A 15,937-nucleotide genomic window follows, 5' to 3' on the forward strand; every position below is an offset into this window, starting at 1 on the left:
CTGAATCTATTGAACTTTGGGGCAAATGCTCACGCTGGGACTCAAGATCAACCTCCTTCTTATTTTAACAAAAATGATTAAATATACAGAGTTATTGCCCTTTTGTCTATTAATCTATACCAGACGAGAAGAAACTTTTAAATTTCAAACATGAAGCCAGAACGACTGACAACAAGGAGTTATTGCCTGTTTATATGACAATTTTTTACTTATTTTCTGTAAACAGCAAAAACTATTAGAAAATGTAATATCTACAAAAATGCTAAAAAAAATTTTTTGATAACGTTAGGGAGTTATAGCCTTAAACCATGATTTTTGGTCAGTTTCCTTGTCTTGTCATATATTTGTTCACAGACGTTCTCTAAAATGATGGAAATGTTTTTAACCAAACATGGGTGAATGATCTTAATTAACAGAACATAAAGGTAAAATGCACTAGACATCTTGTAGTATCTTGCAAACGAGGATAGATAGAGAAAATATGTCTGGCAATTTAACTCAAAATGTCATTCAAATTATCTAGTCCTATTATATTGAATTCTTTTTGGCAAAACTATCAGGTGAGTGATACACTTCAATATATACTAAGACATCTGCCCAACCAAGACTGCATTATCCATTATACATCTATATCCACTGAATTGTAGTTCCAAATACTTCTCTCTATGTACATACATATATATATATATAATATATATATAATAATGAGTAAACAGTTGGGTTGTATCTTAACAGCACCTTATCATCAGTTGTTTTGGCTTTATATTTCAGGTTGTGAATGGTACCATATTTAGTTGTTCTGCTGAAGGAGTTATTTCTGTACATAAACTGCAAGATGATCAAATCATTTGTTTATTTGTGTCTGAAAATATAAGATCAGAAAATAATGGACATTTAACACAGAGATATATTCGTGGTTTTGATGTTAGAGATGGTTTAATATATTATGGGGATGATGGAACAAACATTAAAGTGCTAGACTGGAGAAAAGGTAAACTTTTTTAGTTGTAGAATTTTGGAAATTTGTAGAAATTAACTGAAACCACTTTTGATAAAAATTAACCAAGTCTATATAAAAAAGAAGATGTGGTATGATTGCCAATGAGACAACTATCCACAAAAGACCAAAATGACACAGACATTAACAACTATAGGTCACCGTACGACCTTCAACAATGAGCAAAGCCCATACCGCATAGTCAGCTATAAAAGGCCCCGATAAGACAATGTAAAACAATTCAAACGAGAAAACTAACGGCCTTATTTATGTAAAAAAATGAATGAAAAACAAATATGTAACACATAAACAAACGACAACCACTGAATTACAGGCTCCTGACTTGGGACAGGCACATACATAAATAATGTGGCGTGGTTAAACATGTTAGCAGGATCCCAACCCTCCCCTAACCTGGGACAGATGGACAAAAATACAAATTACGTGTCTATGGCTGTATTCATGATTTGCAACAAGATCTACAGCTCATGCTGGTAAAAAAGATGTCAGGGCAATAACAATTTCCTGAAAATTAAGTCTGTGATTTTTCTTCTCTAAATTGTATAGTGTTTTATTCCATATATATTGATAGAATTTTAGTAGGGTTTTCTATATGAATTTGATTTTTAATAAAAAAAAAAAGAAAATGAAGCATATTCACCAGGTAAAACGTCTCATGCTTTTACGTGTATAATAACAGTAAAATGTTTGATGCACAATTGGTTTTGGTAAATAACTGGAATTGAATAGGGCTATTCCAGAAAAAAATGTATTGGGGGTTGGAAGGCAGTTTTTGTCAGCACCCACCACCCAGACAATTGTAATTGAGAATTATAGTGCATTAAAGTGTGAAAAGTTGCTCTGATACTCATCACCCATGTATTATTAATACAATGTGCCTTCCAACCCTCGCCCCCAAACCCTCCATACATTTTTCTCTGGAATAGCCCATACATATTTTTCACTTTTGGAATATGAAATAAAACAATTCTGTCTTTTGTTTCTGTAAATATGCAGCTTAATTGACTTTGAACAACCTGACATTCACTTCCTCTGTTGCCCTCAATGATTGAATGAATATCAATTTTTCAAGTCAATAAAACCACACAATTACCTCATCAAAAGACAGTAATTGTATAACAAGCAGTTTTGTATGTAGATGAATATACAAACACACATGACACAGTTTCATATTTAAAGTCTATAGAAATTTATTTTTGAATTTCATCGGGACATTCATTTTTACAGTAATTAATTTTTTTCATCATTTTTACCGTAACTTATCTAATTTTCATTATAATTAGTAACTGGGTCAGCATTTCTTCTTAATAAATCTAAGTCATGTTATATTTGGACACAATGAGACAAATCAAAACTAATTCCTCAAAAAAACAGTTAAAATGGGAGATTTATAGTTCTCTGAACTTGTAGGTAAGTTCATGGTATGTTCTTTTTTGGCCTATGATGGAACACACTTCTGAAATAGAACACAATTTAGGGCTCAAACGGTTATAAAATTTCATAAGTAGATCTATTTATATTTTTATTTCAAATCCTTAATCATAAATAATTTTATAAGTGAATCAATCATGTGTAATTTTTTACGTAGGATTTGACTTTCATAAAAAGTCGATCTGGTGTGATAAGGTTAAACCGATTTTTAAAGTATGTAAATCATCTGTTGAAATAAGCTTCAGAGTTCAGTAAACATGTAACCTGACTGTACTTGTAAAAAAGGAAGGTCGGCCAGGAAAAACAACTTTTTTTTCAACATCAAAAAGATAATTTGGTAATTTTATTTTTTTAAATATGGCTATTATAGATATTTAATATGTTTTATTTAAATTTTTATATTTTTGTTGACTTTTAAAATGATTACAAATAAGTCTATTTTTATAAAGAATTTCCATATGCAAGGTGTTAACCTGATTCTAGAAATTTTCTGTTATTTTAACAAATATCAAAAACAGACATTCCAAAGGGCTTGAAATGGCATTTTTTCAAAACCATATACTATGTACATGATTATATATACTTATACATATTCTTATATCTATGTTATGAGATTTTAAGATATACGTTTGGTCCCCTTCTGCTTCCCTCATTGAGAATTTGGCCAAAGACCAAATAAGTTATATTTTTGGTGTTAGTACTGAACTCCATGGCATGTTGTCTTGACCAGTATACAGACTGTGTGTACAAATCACAAGTAGAAGACACATTCAATTCACTATTGACCAGTCATTCTGATGGTCCATTGGAAATTGGAAAATGACTAGTAAAATTGCGTTTGTACGGCAAATGTCCAGTATTTCTTCAAATTTTTTAATATGAAAATCAACAAAATGACTGGTAAAAATGGATTTTGTTTCAGTGAAGTCCCATAATTAACTGGAGAGAATATCCAGTAAGGTTTAAAAGACATTGGCCAATACTGCTAGATTGGTTTGAAATATAGGACTGACTGCATGTGTTTCATCAATAGATGTACATACATTTGTCTGACATTATGTAAATCCAAACAAGTTCCTGTTAACTTTGACATCACAATTTAAAAATAATTTAAAAGTGATTGTTGTTTTATGTCAGAAGGTTATTTGTACCATATCAGTGAGTAGTAATTAAGCTCATTCAGAGTCAAAATTCAGCTAAATATCAAAAGTGTAAATATGTTTATGAATTTAGTAATTTTGCTTACTAATGTACGTTTTACAGTACTACAATTTATTAGTTAGTTGTAGTATTATGTCAAAGGCTTTAGTTGGTAATTGGAAAATATTTGACTGGGGTAGAGTGGGGCGCTCATATTCTCCGTGGACACAATTTCGCCGTTTTATGATTTTGAGGTGTAAAAACTTCAAAGGATGCATGGCTGAAATGGCAGAAATATGCCGATAAATTATATTTTTATAACAAATATGATTATTTTTGAAAATGAGACCAAATTTCAGTAAGTACCGCAAAGGACCGAAAAACGGACTACGATTTTCAGCCAATTTCCTGAATGAAAATCAAGATTTCAAAGAAGTATTTCTTAGTAATTCTTTGACTGGTTGCCCTAAATTTCAGTTTTTTACACCTTTCAAATGTCTGTTATTCATCTATAATGAAATTTTTTTGATAAATATTGTTTAAAGCTGCAGTTATTTGGTTTTAAATAGATGTGTAAAAACAGCGAATATGTGTCCCCCGTTGACAAGAAATCAGGAAATTTTAAACACCCTTTAATCCAACTTTTCAGATGATTTTTCTCAACACAAACACGTTTTCAAGCTAAGAATATTTTGCATTTGAAGTTATCTTCATATAGAAATATCAGTATACTTCAAAAACATAAAGATCTGAACATAAACTGAAGAAAACATGGAAAGATATGGCGAAAATGAGCACCTCACTCTATAGTTTCCCTCATTTTAAAATGATAAAATCACAAAAAAAACTCTTTGCACAGATTTGTTTGTTAAAGAAGATTGGATTTAAAAATCAGAATAAAATATAGAAAAACCATGAAAAGACGTTTGGGTTAAGAAATTCAAAGTTTAACTCCCAAAAAAGAAAATTCTATATACAATCAATGACAATATTGAACTTCCAAATATTTTTTCTTTTTTTTCAGTGATATTTTTTAGCAAAATATAATTATTTTCTTTATAATATTGTTAGTATTGAAAATGCTTTGTTTTATTTTAAAAATATGTATACAATTTTTAACTTGAATTTAATTTATCAAGTCAAATTTACACATTCTCCATTTTGTAAAGAAATTCCTCAGTTTACGTGTACTAGACCAACTTCAGGTAAATTTGGATTTTGTCCTTCATGCTTGACTGCATGGTTTATTACTCATATATATACGCAAAAAGAATGTTTTAAATAGTTGTATGTCTAAGAAAATCTATTTATGATGTGAAAACCTTAAAATAAATGTCACTTAAATCAGAAGAATATTTTTATATGTCATTTCATTAAATCTATGTCATGTTTGAATATCTTTAACCTTGAAAGGTTTAAAGTGTTCTTTTCAATTCATAAAAGATTTTTAAATGTCCCATAAAAAGAACTTTTTATTAGGAAGAGAGAATTATAAGTGGATGTACTTATAACATAAAGGAAAAATAAGTACTAAGGAATTTTCTTTATGAAATTTAAAAAAAATATTGTAAGAAGTTTGAATAAAGACCTTGAATTTTGAAACCGATATTGTATTTGGTATTGAAATCTACGAGAAATAAAGAATACACCCCTTGACATTCTAGTGTCAAGATCATGTCCTTCAAAGAAATCTTAATAAGGATATTATATTACTTTAGACAAGGTTTCATTTGTGAAGGACAAATATTTTTGCAAGGTTATACCATTTAACTTAAGTATATAAAAAGGTATTGTACTCCTATGTAATTTCAAAATGTGAAAGTCCAAATTTTCTGGATATGAAGAAACACAGTCAATATATAATCTATTGGTAGAGTGTGAAATCCAAAACTTTATTAGTCAAATACAGAAAGTCTTTTTTGTCTTCCTTAGAGATATAAATGTAAATTGTGGAATCTACTTATTTCTATGTCTTAGTGATGCTTGTTCCAAGTAGGGGAGGGGGGGGGGGGTTGCAAATATGCCCCACCTTAAAACCACCCCTATGATACAATAAATGAAAAAATAAAAGAATGTTCTTGTTAACATGAAGGTATACAAGTTTTAAAGTGACATACTTTGTATCATCAGTTAAAGTAGGTAGATGACACATTCTCTCCTACTTAAATTCATTAAGTAATTATTTTACAATCTAGTTTATTTAGAATTGTGGCCACTATTTGTACAAGGCCTGATGCTTGAAGAATGTGGTTTTTGATAAGAATTGTCATACATATTGCTTTACAGTGAAAGATGAGTTTATTTTGATCAGTGTATCCTTTTCTTTTGTTCATCTGCAATTATTCATTAACTGTCCTAAATCGTAAAAGGAATTTTTATTGAATCTTTACAACATTATGTTATTGTGGAACTCCACTTTTTTTTAGAAACAAACTATTTTTTTGCTTTTATATACTATAAAATATGGTACATGTATCAAAATAAATGCCAGATTGCATCTGTTGACCATTGAACTTCCAAACCTGATGGTGTTGTTTTCTATGATAATAACCATGGTGCATATATATATGTGTGGTGTCTGAATTTATTTGTTTAAATTTCGATGAAAATAAAACACTTCTTGATTCTCATTTTCCTGAATTAAAAGCAGTAAGGCTTATTCAGGTATCAAGTATACATGTAGTACAAATGATTTGTTTGAAAATATGCATTTATAAAATAGAATTGAAAATGGAAATGTTTAAAAGTGACAACAATCACCCAAATAGCAGAAAACAGCCAAGGCCACTAATGGGTCTTCAATGCATTGAGAAAATACAACACCTAGAGGTATTTTCAGCTGGCCCCTAGACAATAATGTATATTAGTTCAACAAAATGGACCCCATCCTTGAGTTAACTCTGAAAAATACAAATAAACCCAAATTTTAAAACCCACACAAGACTAGAGGTTCCTAACTTTGGTCATCCCTCCCTCTATCTTGTCTATACCTCTAGCTAATGTGTTCCTAACTTTGGTCATCCCTCCCTCTATCATGTCTATACCTCTAGCTAATGTACAATAAACAAACACATAACATGGATGCCTCACTAAACATTTGTAAGATTTTTAGGATTGGGAATATGAATTTAGGGCTGCATTTCTTTCAGTACTAGCACATATGATTATAGACAAGTTACTCAGCGTGTTTCTTCAAAAAACAGACAATATTCAGATGCAAATTTCACTCTCAGGTTTTGACTTTTTTTTTATATAAGTATGATATAAATGCATATGGTTGTTGATTAGTTTATAACTTATTTAATATTTTAATTAAAATGCAAATAACCCAACAATTTATTAGAAAGTCCTTATACCCTATCATAAATAGGTTTAATAAGTACGAATTAAAAATAAATAAATCCTTAGATTTATTAAGGTTGTTTTTTTTCTCTGAATTAATTTACTCTAGCTCTATAAATGCCGAGTGTAGAATATTGAAGTATTAAACATATTATTTTCTTTACAAAAATATTGTCAAAAGTGAAATAATGTTACTTTGAATATATATATCATTACTAAATATTTTGACTTGGTCTAATATTAATACAATTTTCTCTAGATCTCTAATGTACTAAACTGACTCTAGATTATTTTATATCACAACAGAAATAAAACATACTGGAGATGGACCTATAATCAAACTCATCAAGGTGCTTCTTTGTCGCTGTAATTAGAAGCTTTAAGTTTGTAACGACTTTCTTGTTGTATTGAATATAATAATTGTAAAATCAAAATATTCATGATAATTCAAAAATGCAATTTAAAAGGTTTTTACAGTAATTTAATAGCTTGAAGCTATGGTGTCCACTTTTGAGTTGTCCTGTAGTGCAAAATTTTCTTCTGTATAGTATGTTTTTAGATGTTTAATGTCACTTTCAGCTACCATGAAAGTTTTTTCTATAAGATTGCATCCTTTTTTTTTTTGTATCATAGATTGTGTATCTTATTATACCCCATGCAACAAGTTGCAGAGGGTATAATGTTTTTGACCCGTCCGTCCGTCCGTCAGTCCTGTTTCTTGTCATCGCAACTCCTGTCAACCACACAACAGAATTTCACGAAACCTTTTTAGATGAAAAGGACATATTATGTAGTTGTGCATATCGACAGGAAATAACGATTCAATTTTTATACCCCCGCTTTGAAAAAAAGGGGGGTATACTGTTTTACCTCTGTCCTTCCGTCAGTCCATCAGTCCGTCAGTCTGTCCGTCCCATGAATATTTTTCGTCACATTTTTCTCAGGAACTACACTACCAGGATTTCTAAAATTTGGTTTCAGGCTTGATATAAGTCAGCTATACTGTGTGATGCGTTTTCAGATTCATCACTCGACAACTTCCTGTTTACCGAACACTTGTATCATTTTTACACCTGATAGCCAAGTTGAAAATTTTTCGTCACATTTTTCTCAGGAACTGCACTTCCAGGATTTCTGATATTTGGTTTCAGACTTGATATAAGTCAGCTATACCGTGTGATGCGTTTTCAGATTCATCACTCGACAACTTCCTGTTTACCGAACACTTGTATCATATTTACACCTGATAGCCAAGTTGAAAATTGTCGTCACATTTTTCTCCGGAAGTACACTACCAGGATTTCTGAACTTTGGTTTCAGGCTTGATATAAGTCAGCTATACCGTGTGATGCATTCACAGATTCATCACTCGACAACTTCCTGTTTACCAAACACTTGTATCATTTTTACACCTGATAGCCAAGTTGAAAATTTTTCGTCACATTTTTCTCTTGATATAAGTCAGCTATACTGTATGATGCGTTTTCAGATTCATCACTCAACAACTTCCTGTTTACCGAACACTTGCATATTTTTTTTCACTATTAATATTATCCACTTGCTGCGGGGGTATCATCAGTGAGCAGTAGCTCGCAGTTTCACTTGTTTTTCTAGGAGTTACACCCCTTTGAACTTATTTGCTTCAATGTACTACTGCAACAGTTTGTCATCGCAACTTCTCTGAAACTACACAACATAATTTCATGAAACCTTTTAAGATAATAAGGACATACTATGTAGATGTGCATATCGACAGGAAATTACGATTCATTTTTTTTCTAGGAGATACACCTCTTTGAACTTATTTGCTTCAATGTACTTCTGCAACAGTTTGTCATCTTAACTTATCTGAAACTACACAAAAGAATTTCATGAAATTTGATAGATAATAAGGACATACTATGTAGATGTGCATATTGGCAGGAAATTCAATTTTTTTTCTTAAACAATTTTTTTTTTCTTACACTTATTTAATTTCTCCAATGACAATGTGGGGACGTGGGGTATGTGAACGTGCTCACTAAGGTTCTTTAATTTGGTCTATCCTCAATGGCTTTAGAATTGATTGCATATTTTAAAGTTTATTTAACAATATCAGTGTTAAGACCTGTGATAATAACGCCTTACATTTATGCACTGAAATTCAGAATGGATATTGGACATGCTGCTTTATTCCTTTCAATTAATTCTGTTTTCCATGAATACACATAAGAACACTAAAGAAAAATACATTTGGTTAACAGATTGACAATCACCATCAGTTGACAAGCCTGACCTGTTTAGTTTTAATAAGTGTACTAAAATTGATTTAATAACTGGGTTTATTAATAGTTCAGAAAAAACTAGTGTCAAGCTATCTAGCTGAGTCAGCAATTCAAATCCTGTAATTTTCCTAGAAAAAAGCTATCCGCAAATGGTCAGAAATGTGTATCAACAGTGCGGAGGCTGTCGTTAAAAACTCCCATCCTCATGAAAGATGTGAAGCAATTAATTCAAACAAGAAAACTAACGACCTAGTTTAACAAATTTAAGGAAAAACAAATATGACAAGTACAAACCAAGGAAAACCACTACATTTCAGGCTCCTTACTGGAGACAGACACTTAAAAAATGTTAGACCTGTTTGTGAGCATTCTTAACCTACAAGTAATCCTTATTCATTTCGTAGGAGTAATTTTTAAATGTACATTCTTAAATAGAGCAGCATATTTTCAATTTCGAAACCTATATACTATTATATACATGGCGTATTTCAAAGATTTGATTGAAACTATTTTTTGGAACTTTATAGAATTTTTTTGGCCAATCCTTTAAGGGTGCAGTATAATCTAATAGACAAGTTTTGAATGTGAATACTCCCTACCAATTTAGAAAAGCTAATTAGCAAATTTTAAATGATTCTGACTGAAGGGACATTTGGAATATTTTCACCAGAAGTGGGTTTCCATCACAATGCAGTATTTTTGTATTTTTGTAATATCTTAAAATAAAAGCACTACCTTAGGATTCAAAAACTGTTGAGGCAACAGGTAAGAAAGTTGGTAATCCTTTCAATCTATTTAGAATTAGTTGTCTGCACTTGCTCCTTATTTTTGTTTAGTGAGAAGCAAGTGAAGAGAACTTATTTTAATTAGATCGAAAATTTCCATGAATGTTTTCTGAAGAAGTCTGTTTTTTTGTGTGTTTTTTGTTGTAGTTGTTTCTGTGCATGTATTGATTTAACCCTCTTCATTCTATTGTTAAAGGACTGGTCCATAAACTTATAAACCATTGTGAAGACTTTGGTATCACAGACAGTATTAGTTGCCATGGTAACATTATTGTGTCGTCTGCCTACAGTTTAGATAATGGAGCAGGATATGTAAATGGTATAGTATATTATTAAAAAAAAAAAATGGAACATTACTAAAATTATCTATAATTTATACATTATTAGGGCTCTACTGACGTTCTAGAGATGACTTTCATAAACTGTGTCAAGTATAGACAGGTATATGTGCAATATTTCGTCTTCTTAATTGTTTTAAAAAGTTTAGTTTTTTTGGGGTTTTTGTCGAGCCTGCAACTTTTGTTGCAGAAAGCCCGTCATAGGGATAGTGATCCGGCGGCGGCGGCGGTGTTAGCTAACCTCTTAAAAGCTTTATATTTTAGAAGGTGGAAGACCTGGATGCTTCATACTTTGTATATAGATGCCTCATGTGACGAAGTTTCCGTCAGTCACATGTCCAATGTCCTTGACCTCATTTTCATGGTTCAGTGACCACTTGAAAAAAAAGTTCAAATTTTTTGTAATGTTGAATTCTCTCTTATTATAAGTAATAGGATAACTATATTTGATATGTGCGTACCTTGCAAGGTCCTCATGTCTGTCAGACAGTTTTCACTTGACCTCGACCTCATTTCATGGATCAGTGAATAAGGTTAAGTTTTAGTGGTCAAGTCCATATCTCAGATACTATAAGCAATAGGGCTAGTATATTCTGTGTATGGAAGGACTGTAAGGTGTACATGTCCAACTGGCAGGTGTCATCTGACCTTGACCTCAATTTCATGGTTCAGTGGTTATAGGTAAATTTTTGTGTTTTGGTCTGTTTTTTTCGTACTATATGCAATAGGTCTACTATATTTGTTATATGGAATGATTGTAAGGTGTACATGTCTAGCGGGTAGATGTCATGTGACCTTGACCTCATTTCCATGGTTCAGTGGTTATAGTTAAATTTTTGTGTTTTGGTCTGTTTTTTTTCATACTATATGCAATAGGTCTACTATATTTGTTGTATGGAATGATTGTAAGGTGTACATGTCTAGCGGGCAGATGTCATGTGACCTTGACCTCATTTTCATGGTTCAGTGGTCAAAGTTAAGTTTTTGAGTTTTGGTCTTTTTATCTAATACTATATGCCATAGGTCAACTATATTTGGTGTATGGAAATATTTTATGATCTTTATGTCAGTAGCGCAGGTTTCTTTTGACCCTGACATCATTTTCACGGTTCATTGCACAGTGTTAAGTTTTTTTGTGTTTTGGTCTATTTTTCTTAAACTGTAAGTAATAGGTCAACTATATATGTTGTATAGAAGCATTGTTAGCTGTACATGTCTGCCTGGCATGGTTCATCTGACCTTGACCTCATTTTCATGGTTCATTGGTCTTTGTTAAGTTATCTTGGTTAATGTTAAGTTTATGAGACAGTTGTAATAAAGCTTTATACTTAGGACTATCTACATAATATCAATGATTAGTATAGAAGGCGAGACATTTCAGCGTGTGCACTCTTGTTTTTTTTAAGACTTGAAATACATTTATTGAAAATCACCTGAATATAATTTACCTTGCATAACCCAGGAAAGTATACACAAGGGGCCCTGTGTTAACAATGATCCATCGTCCAGGGATAAACGGTGTACTCTAGTTTTGAGATTTTGAAAATGTCAAACTTGTGCAGAGTTATATGGTTTTACCATTGTAGAATTTGTCTGGAAAGTTATTTTTCTAAATAAATAAGAAATTTGTCAGACAACAATTGACATTTCTGCAATGTTTGTAAATTCACTGAAATTTTGAATTAAGTATATACTTACTAAAGTAGCCACTAGTAGCATTTTTAACCATACACTTATTTTCCTTATTTCCAGTGAGATATTTACCTGAAGAGACTTACATGACCACACTGGACGATGAAGATACTGGTAGAATATTGTCATTGTCATATGCTGAGTCAGGGAACAAAGACATTGTAATCACAGCAGGGACACAGCTTAAAGTGTGGATTTCAAACACAGAGCAAAGGTAGGACAAATTTGTATCTGTTTGTAGATCATTTTGACGTAAGCTTTTTATCGTGCTTACTCTGCTGGTTTACGATCAGGACTGGTACCCATATACCATCCAGTATCTATAGATGAGGTTCTTAATGAGTGATATGTCCTCTAAGAAAGACAGAAGAAAAGTTCAATTCAACAAGAACAAAAACAAATTAATTTTAAGGCTTCATTTAACAGTGAATTTCTTCCTGTTGGCAAGAATTGGAGCAAAGGAAATATAAGCAACCAAATTTTTTCCCAAAAAGGGGGGCCCGGGCCCCCTGCCCCAACCCCCAACCCCCCCACCCCCTAAATCCACCTCTGCAGTTATAACAAATTTGGAAAAGATGAATTTATTAAAAAAACTTTGACTGTACATGCATTATTTTATACATGCATTCTAAAACGCAGCTTCGACAGCAAGCAGTTACCAGTACCATATAATATGTACATGCAATTATTTGAATATGAAGATTTAATCATCGGAAAGAGTTTTAAGATATATTATGGAAGAGTCACACTGACAAGAGAAGATCATATGATTTATTATTGAATAATTACATTACATGTATGTTTCATTATTATACATTATTTTGATTGTCTATAAACAGCAATCTTGTGTCATTCTGAAATTAACCTTCATTTCGAAATAAAGACACATTAGCTTCAACGATAAAATGCACAGGAAAATAAAAGAAAAACTTCATAGAAATTGTGTTTTCATGATTGTAGCAAAAAAAAGTAATTATAAGTATTGAATGCTTCTAATAGTAATTTTATAGGGTTGTAAAAGTGTTGATCGTGTGCACATTTATATAATTAAAGTACTTTGATCAATGCTTTTACAACCAATAAATTTACAAAAAAAAAAAGCATTCAATTCTTGAATAATGGAACTACAATATGTAATTGAAAGGTCTGATGAAAATTGTACTCTTACCTGATCCATCAGTCAGACATGGACGAATTGACATTCTTATGATAAGACAATTAAGCTGTTTGGCAAAAATATCCTGTTTAGGAAGAAAACTGTCTCTAAGTGCTTGGCCAGAAATTGATCACAAATAGATATGAATTTGAATTTTTTTCATTGGAAATTTTCTTATTTGTCTAAGTAATCAAGTACAGTTCTTCTAAAGGAAAACCCACAAAAATGTCTGGTAATAATTGTTGATGCCTAAAGCTTACCTATGAGGTCAGAAAGTTTATAAGCCAAGATAAGAACAATGTTTTGATTTAAATATTCGTTTTACAGGATAACAGTATCTTATTTTATCTTTATCATTATTAAATTTTCTCAGTTGTAAAAATGGCCCTTGTTTTTACCAAATTTTCTCTATTGAAAAATTGGTTTTAAAAAGTTGCTTTGAATATGTTTTTTATCTAGTTTAAAAAATGTGTCTGGTGACCCAGCCAACCAACCAAGATAGCCGCCATGGCTAAAAATAGAACATAGGGGTAAAAAGCAGTTTTTAGCTTAAAACTCCAAAATTAAAGCATTTAGAGCAAATCTCACAAAGGGGTAAAATTGTTTATCAGGTCAAGATCTATCTGCACTGAAATTTTCAGACAAATGGGATAATCGGTTGTTAGGTTGCTGCCCCTGAATTGGTAATTTTAAGGAAATTTTGTCGTTTTTGTCGAGCCTGCAACTTTTGTTGCAGAAAGCTCGACATAGGGATAGTGATCCGGCGGCGGCGGCGGCGGCGGCAGTGTTAGCTAACTTTTTAAAAGCTTTACATTTTAGAAGGTGGAAGACCTGGATGCTTCATACTTTGTATATAGATGCCTCATGTTACGAAGTATCCTTCAGTCACATGTCCAATGTCCTTGACCTCATTTTCATGGTTCAGTGACCACTTGAAAAAAAAGTTCAGATTTTTTGTAATGTTGAATTCTCTCTTATTATAAGTAATAGGATAACTATATTTGATATGTGCGTACCTTGCAAGGTCCTCATGTCTGTCAGACAGTTTTCACTTGACCTCAACCTCATTTCATGGATCAGTGAACAAGGTTAAGTTTTGGTGGTCAAGTCCGTATCTCAGATACTATAAGCAATAGGGCTTGTATATTCGGTGTATGGAAGGACTGTAAGGTGTACATGTCCAACTGGCAGGTGTCATCTGACCTTGACCTCATTTTCATGGTTCAGTGGTTATAGTTAAATTTTTGTGTTTTGGTCTGTTTTTTTTATACTATATGCAATAGGTCTACTGTATTTGTTGTATGGAATGATTGTAAGGTGTACATGTCTAGCGGGCAGATGTCATGTGACCTTGACCTCATTTTCATGGTTCAGTGGTTATAGTTAAATTTTTGTGTTTTGGTCTGTTTTTTTCATACTATATGCAATAGGTCTACTATATTTGTTGTATGGAATGATTGTAAGGTGTACATGTCTAGCGGGCAGATGTCATGTGACCTTGACCTCATTTTCATGGTTCAGTGGTCAAAGTTAAGTTTTTGAGTTTTGGTCTATTTATCTAATACTATATGCCATAGGTCAACTATATTTGGTGTATGGAAATATTTTATTGATCTTTATGTCAGTATTGCAGGTTTCTTTTGACCATGACCTCATTTTCACGGTTCATTGCACAGTGTTAATTTTTTGTGTTTTGGTCTATTTTTCTTAAACTATAAGTAATAGGTCGACTATATATGTTGTATAGAAGCATTGTTAGCTGTACATGTCTGCCTGGCATGGTTCATCTGACCTTGACCTCATTTTCATGGTTCATTGGTCTTTGTTTAGTTATCTTGGTTAATGTTAAGTTTATGAGACAGTTGTAATAAAGCTTTATACTTAGGACTATCAACATAATATCAGAGACATATATAGCAAAATTTATGATTAGTATAGAAGGCGAGACATTTCAGCGTGTGCACTCTTGTTTGTTATTATCTTGAATATTATTATAGATAGAGATAAACTGTAAACAGCAGTAATGTTCAGAAAAGTAAGATTTACAAATAAGTCATCATAACCAAAATGGTCAGTTGACCCTTTTAGGAGTTATTGCCCTTTATAGTCAATTTTTAACCATTTTTCGTAAATCTTAGTAATCTTTTAGAAAAATCTTCTCCTCTGAAACTACTGGGCCAAATTAAACCAAACTTAGCCACAATCATCATTGGGGTATCTAGTTTAAAAATGTATTCGGTGACTCTGCCAACCAACCAAGATGGCCACCATGGCTAAAAATAGAACATAGGGGTAAAATGCAGTTTTTAGCTTATAACTCAAAAACCAAAGCATTTAGAGCAAATATAACAGGAGGTGAAATTGTTTATCAGGTCAAGACCTATCTGCCCTGGAATTTGAAGAAGAATCAGATAATTGGTTGTTAGGTTGCTGCCTTGAATTGGTAATTTTAAGGAAATTTTGTTGTTTTTTGTTATTATCTTGAATATTATTATAGATAGAGATAAACTGTAAACAGCAGTACTGTACAGCAAAGTAAGACCTAAATATAAGTCAACATGACCAAAATGGTCAATTGACCCCCTAAGGAGTTATTGCCCTTTATAGTCATGTCATTTTTTTAACAATTTTCATAAAATTTGTAAATTTTCACTAACATTTTCCACTGAAACTACTGGGCCAAGTTCATTATAGATAGAGATAAGTGTAAGCAGCAAGAATTTTAAGTAAAGTAAGATCTACAAACACATTACCATCGCCAAAACACAATT

The 15,937-nt window shown here is 31.9% G+C and overlaps 1 protein-coding gene across 1 annotated transcript in view; it reads left to right on the forward strand.

The window, feature by feature from the left end:
• LOC143057292 (uncharacterized) overlaps positions 1–15,937 on the forward strand; it is a 100,952-nt gene that overhangs the window by 12,765 nt on the left and 72,250 nt on the right. Inside the window, exons 9-11 of the mRNA XM_076230581.1 lie at positions 772–991; positions 10,177–10,299; positions 12,071–12,224. Of these exons, the coding sequence (XP_076086696.1) occupies positions 772–991; positions 10,177–10,299; positions 12,071–12,224 (497 nt within the window). The remainder of the gene's footprint in view (positions 1–771; positions 992–10,176; positions 10,300–12,070; positions 12,225–15,937) is intronic.

This window comes from Mytilus galloprovincialis, chromosome 13 (genome assembly GCF_965363235.1).
Source record: "Mytilus galloprovincialis chromosome 13, xbMytGall1.hap1.1, whole genome shotgun sequence".
Lineage (NCBI taxonomy): Eukaryota > Metazoa > Mollusca > Bivalvia > Mytilida > Mytilidae > Mytilus > Mytilus galloprovincialis.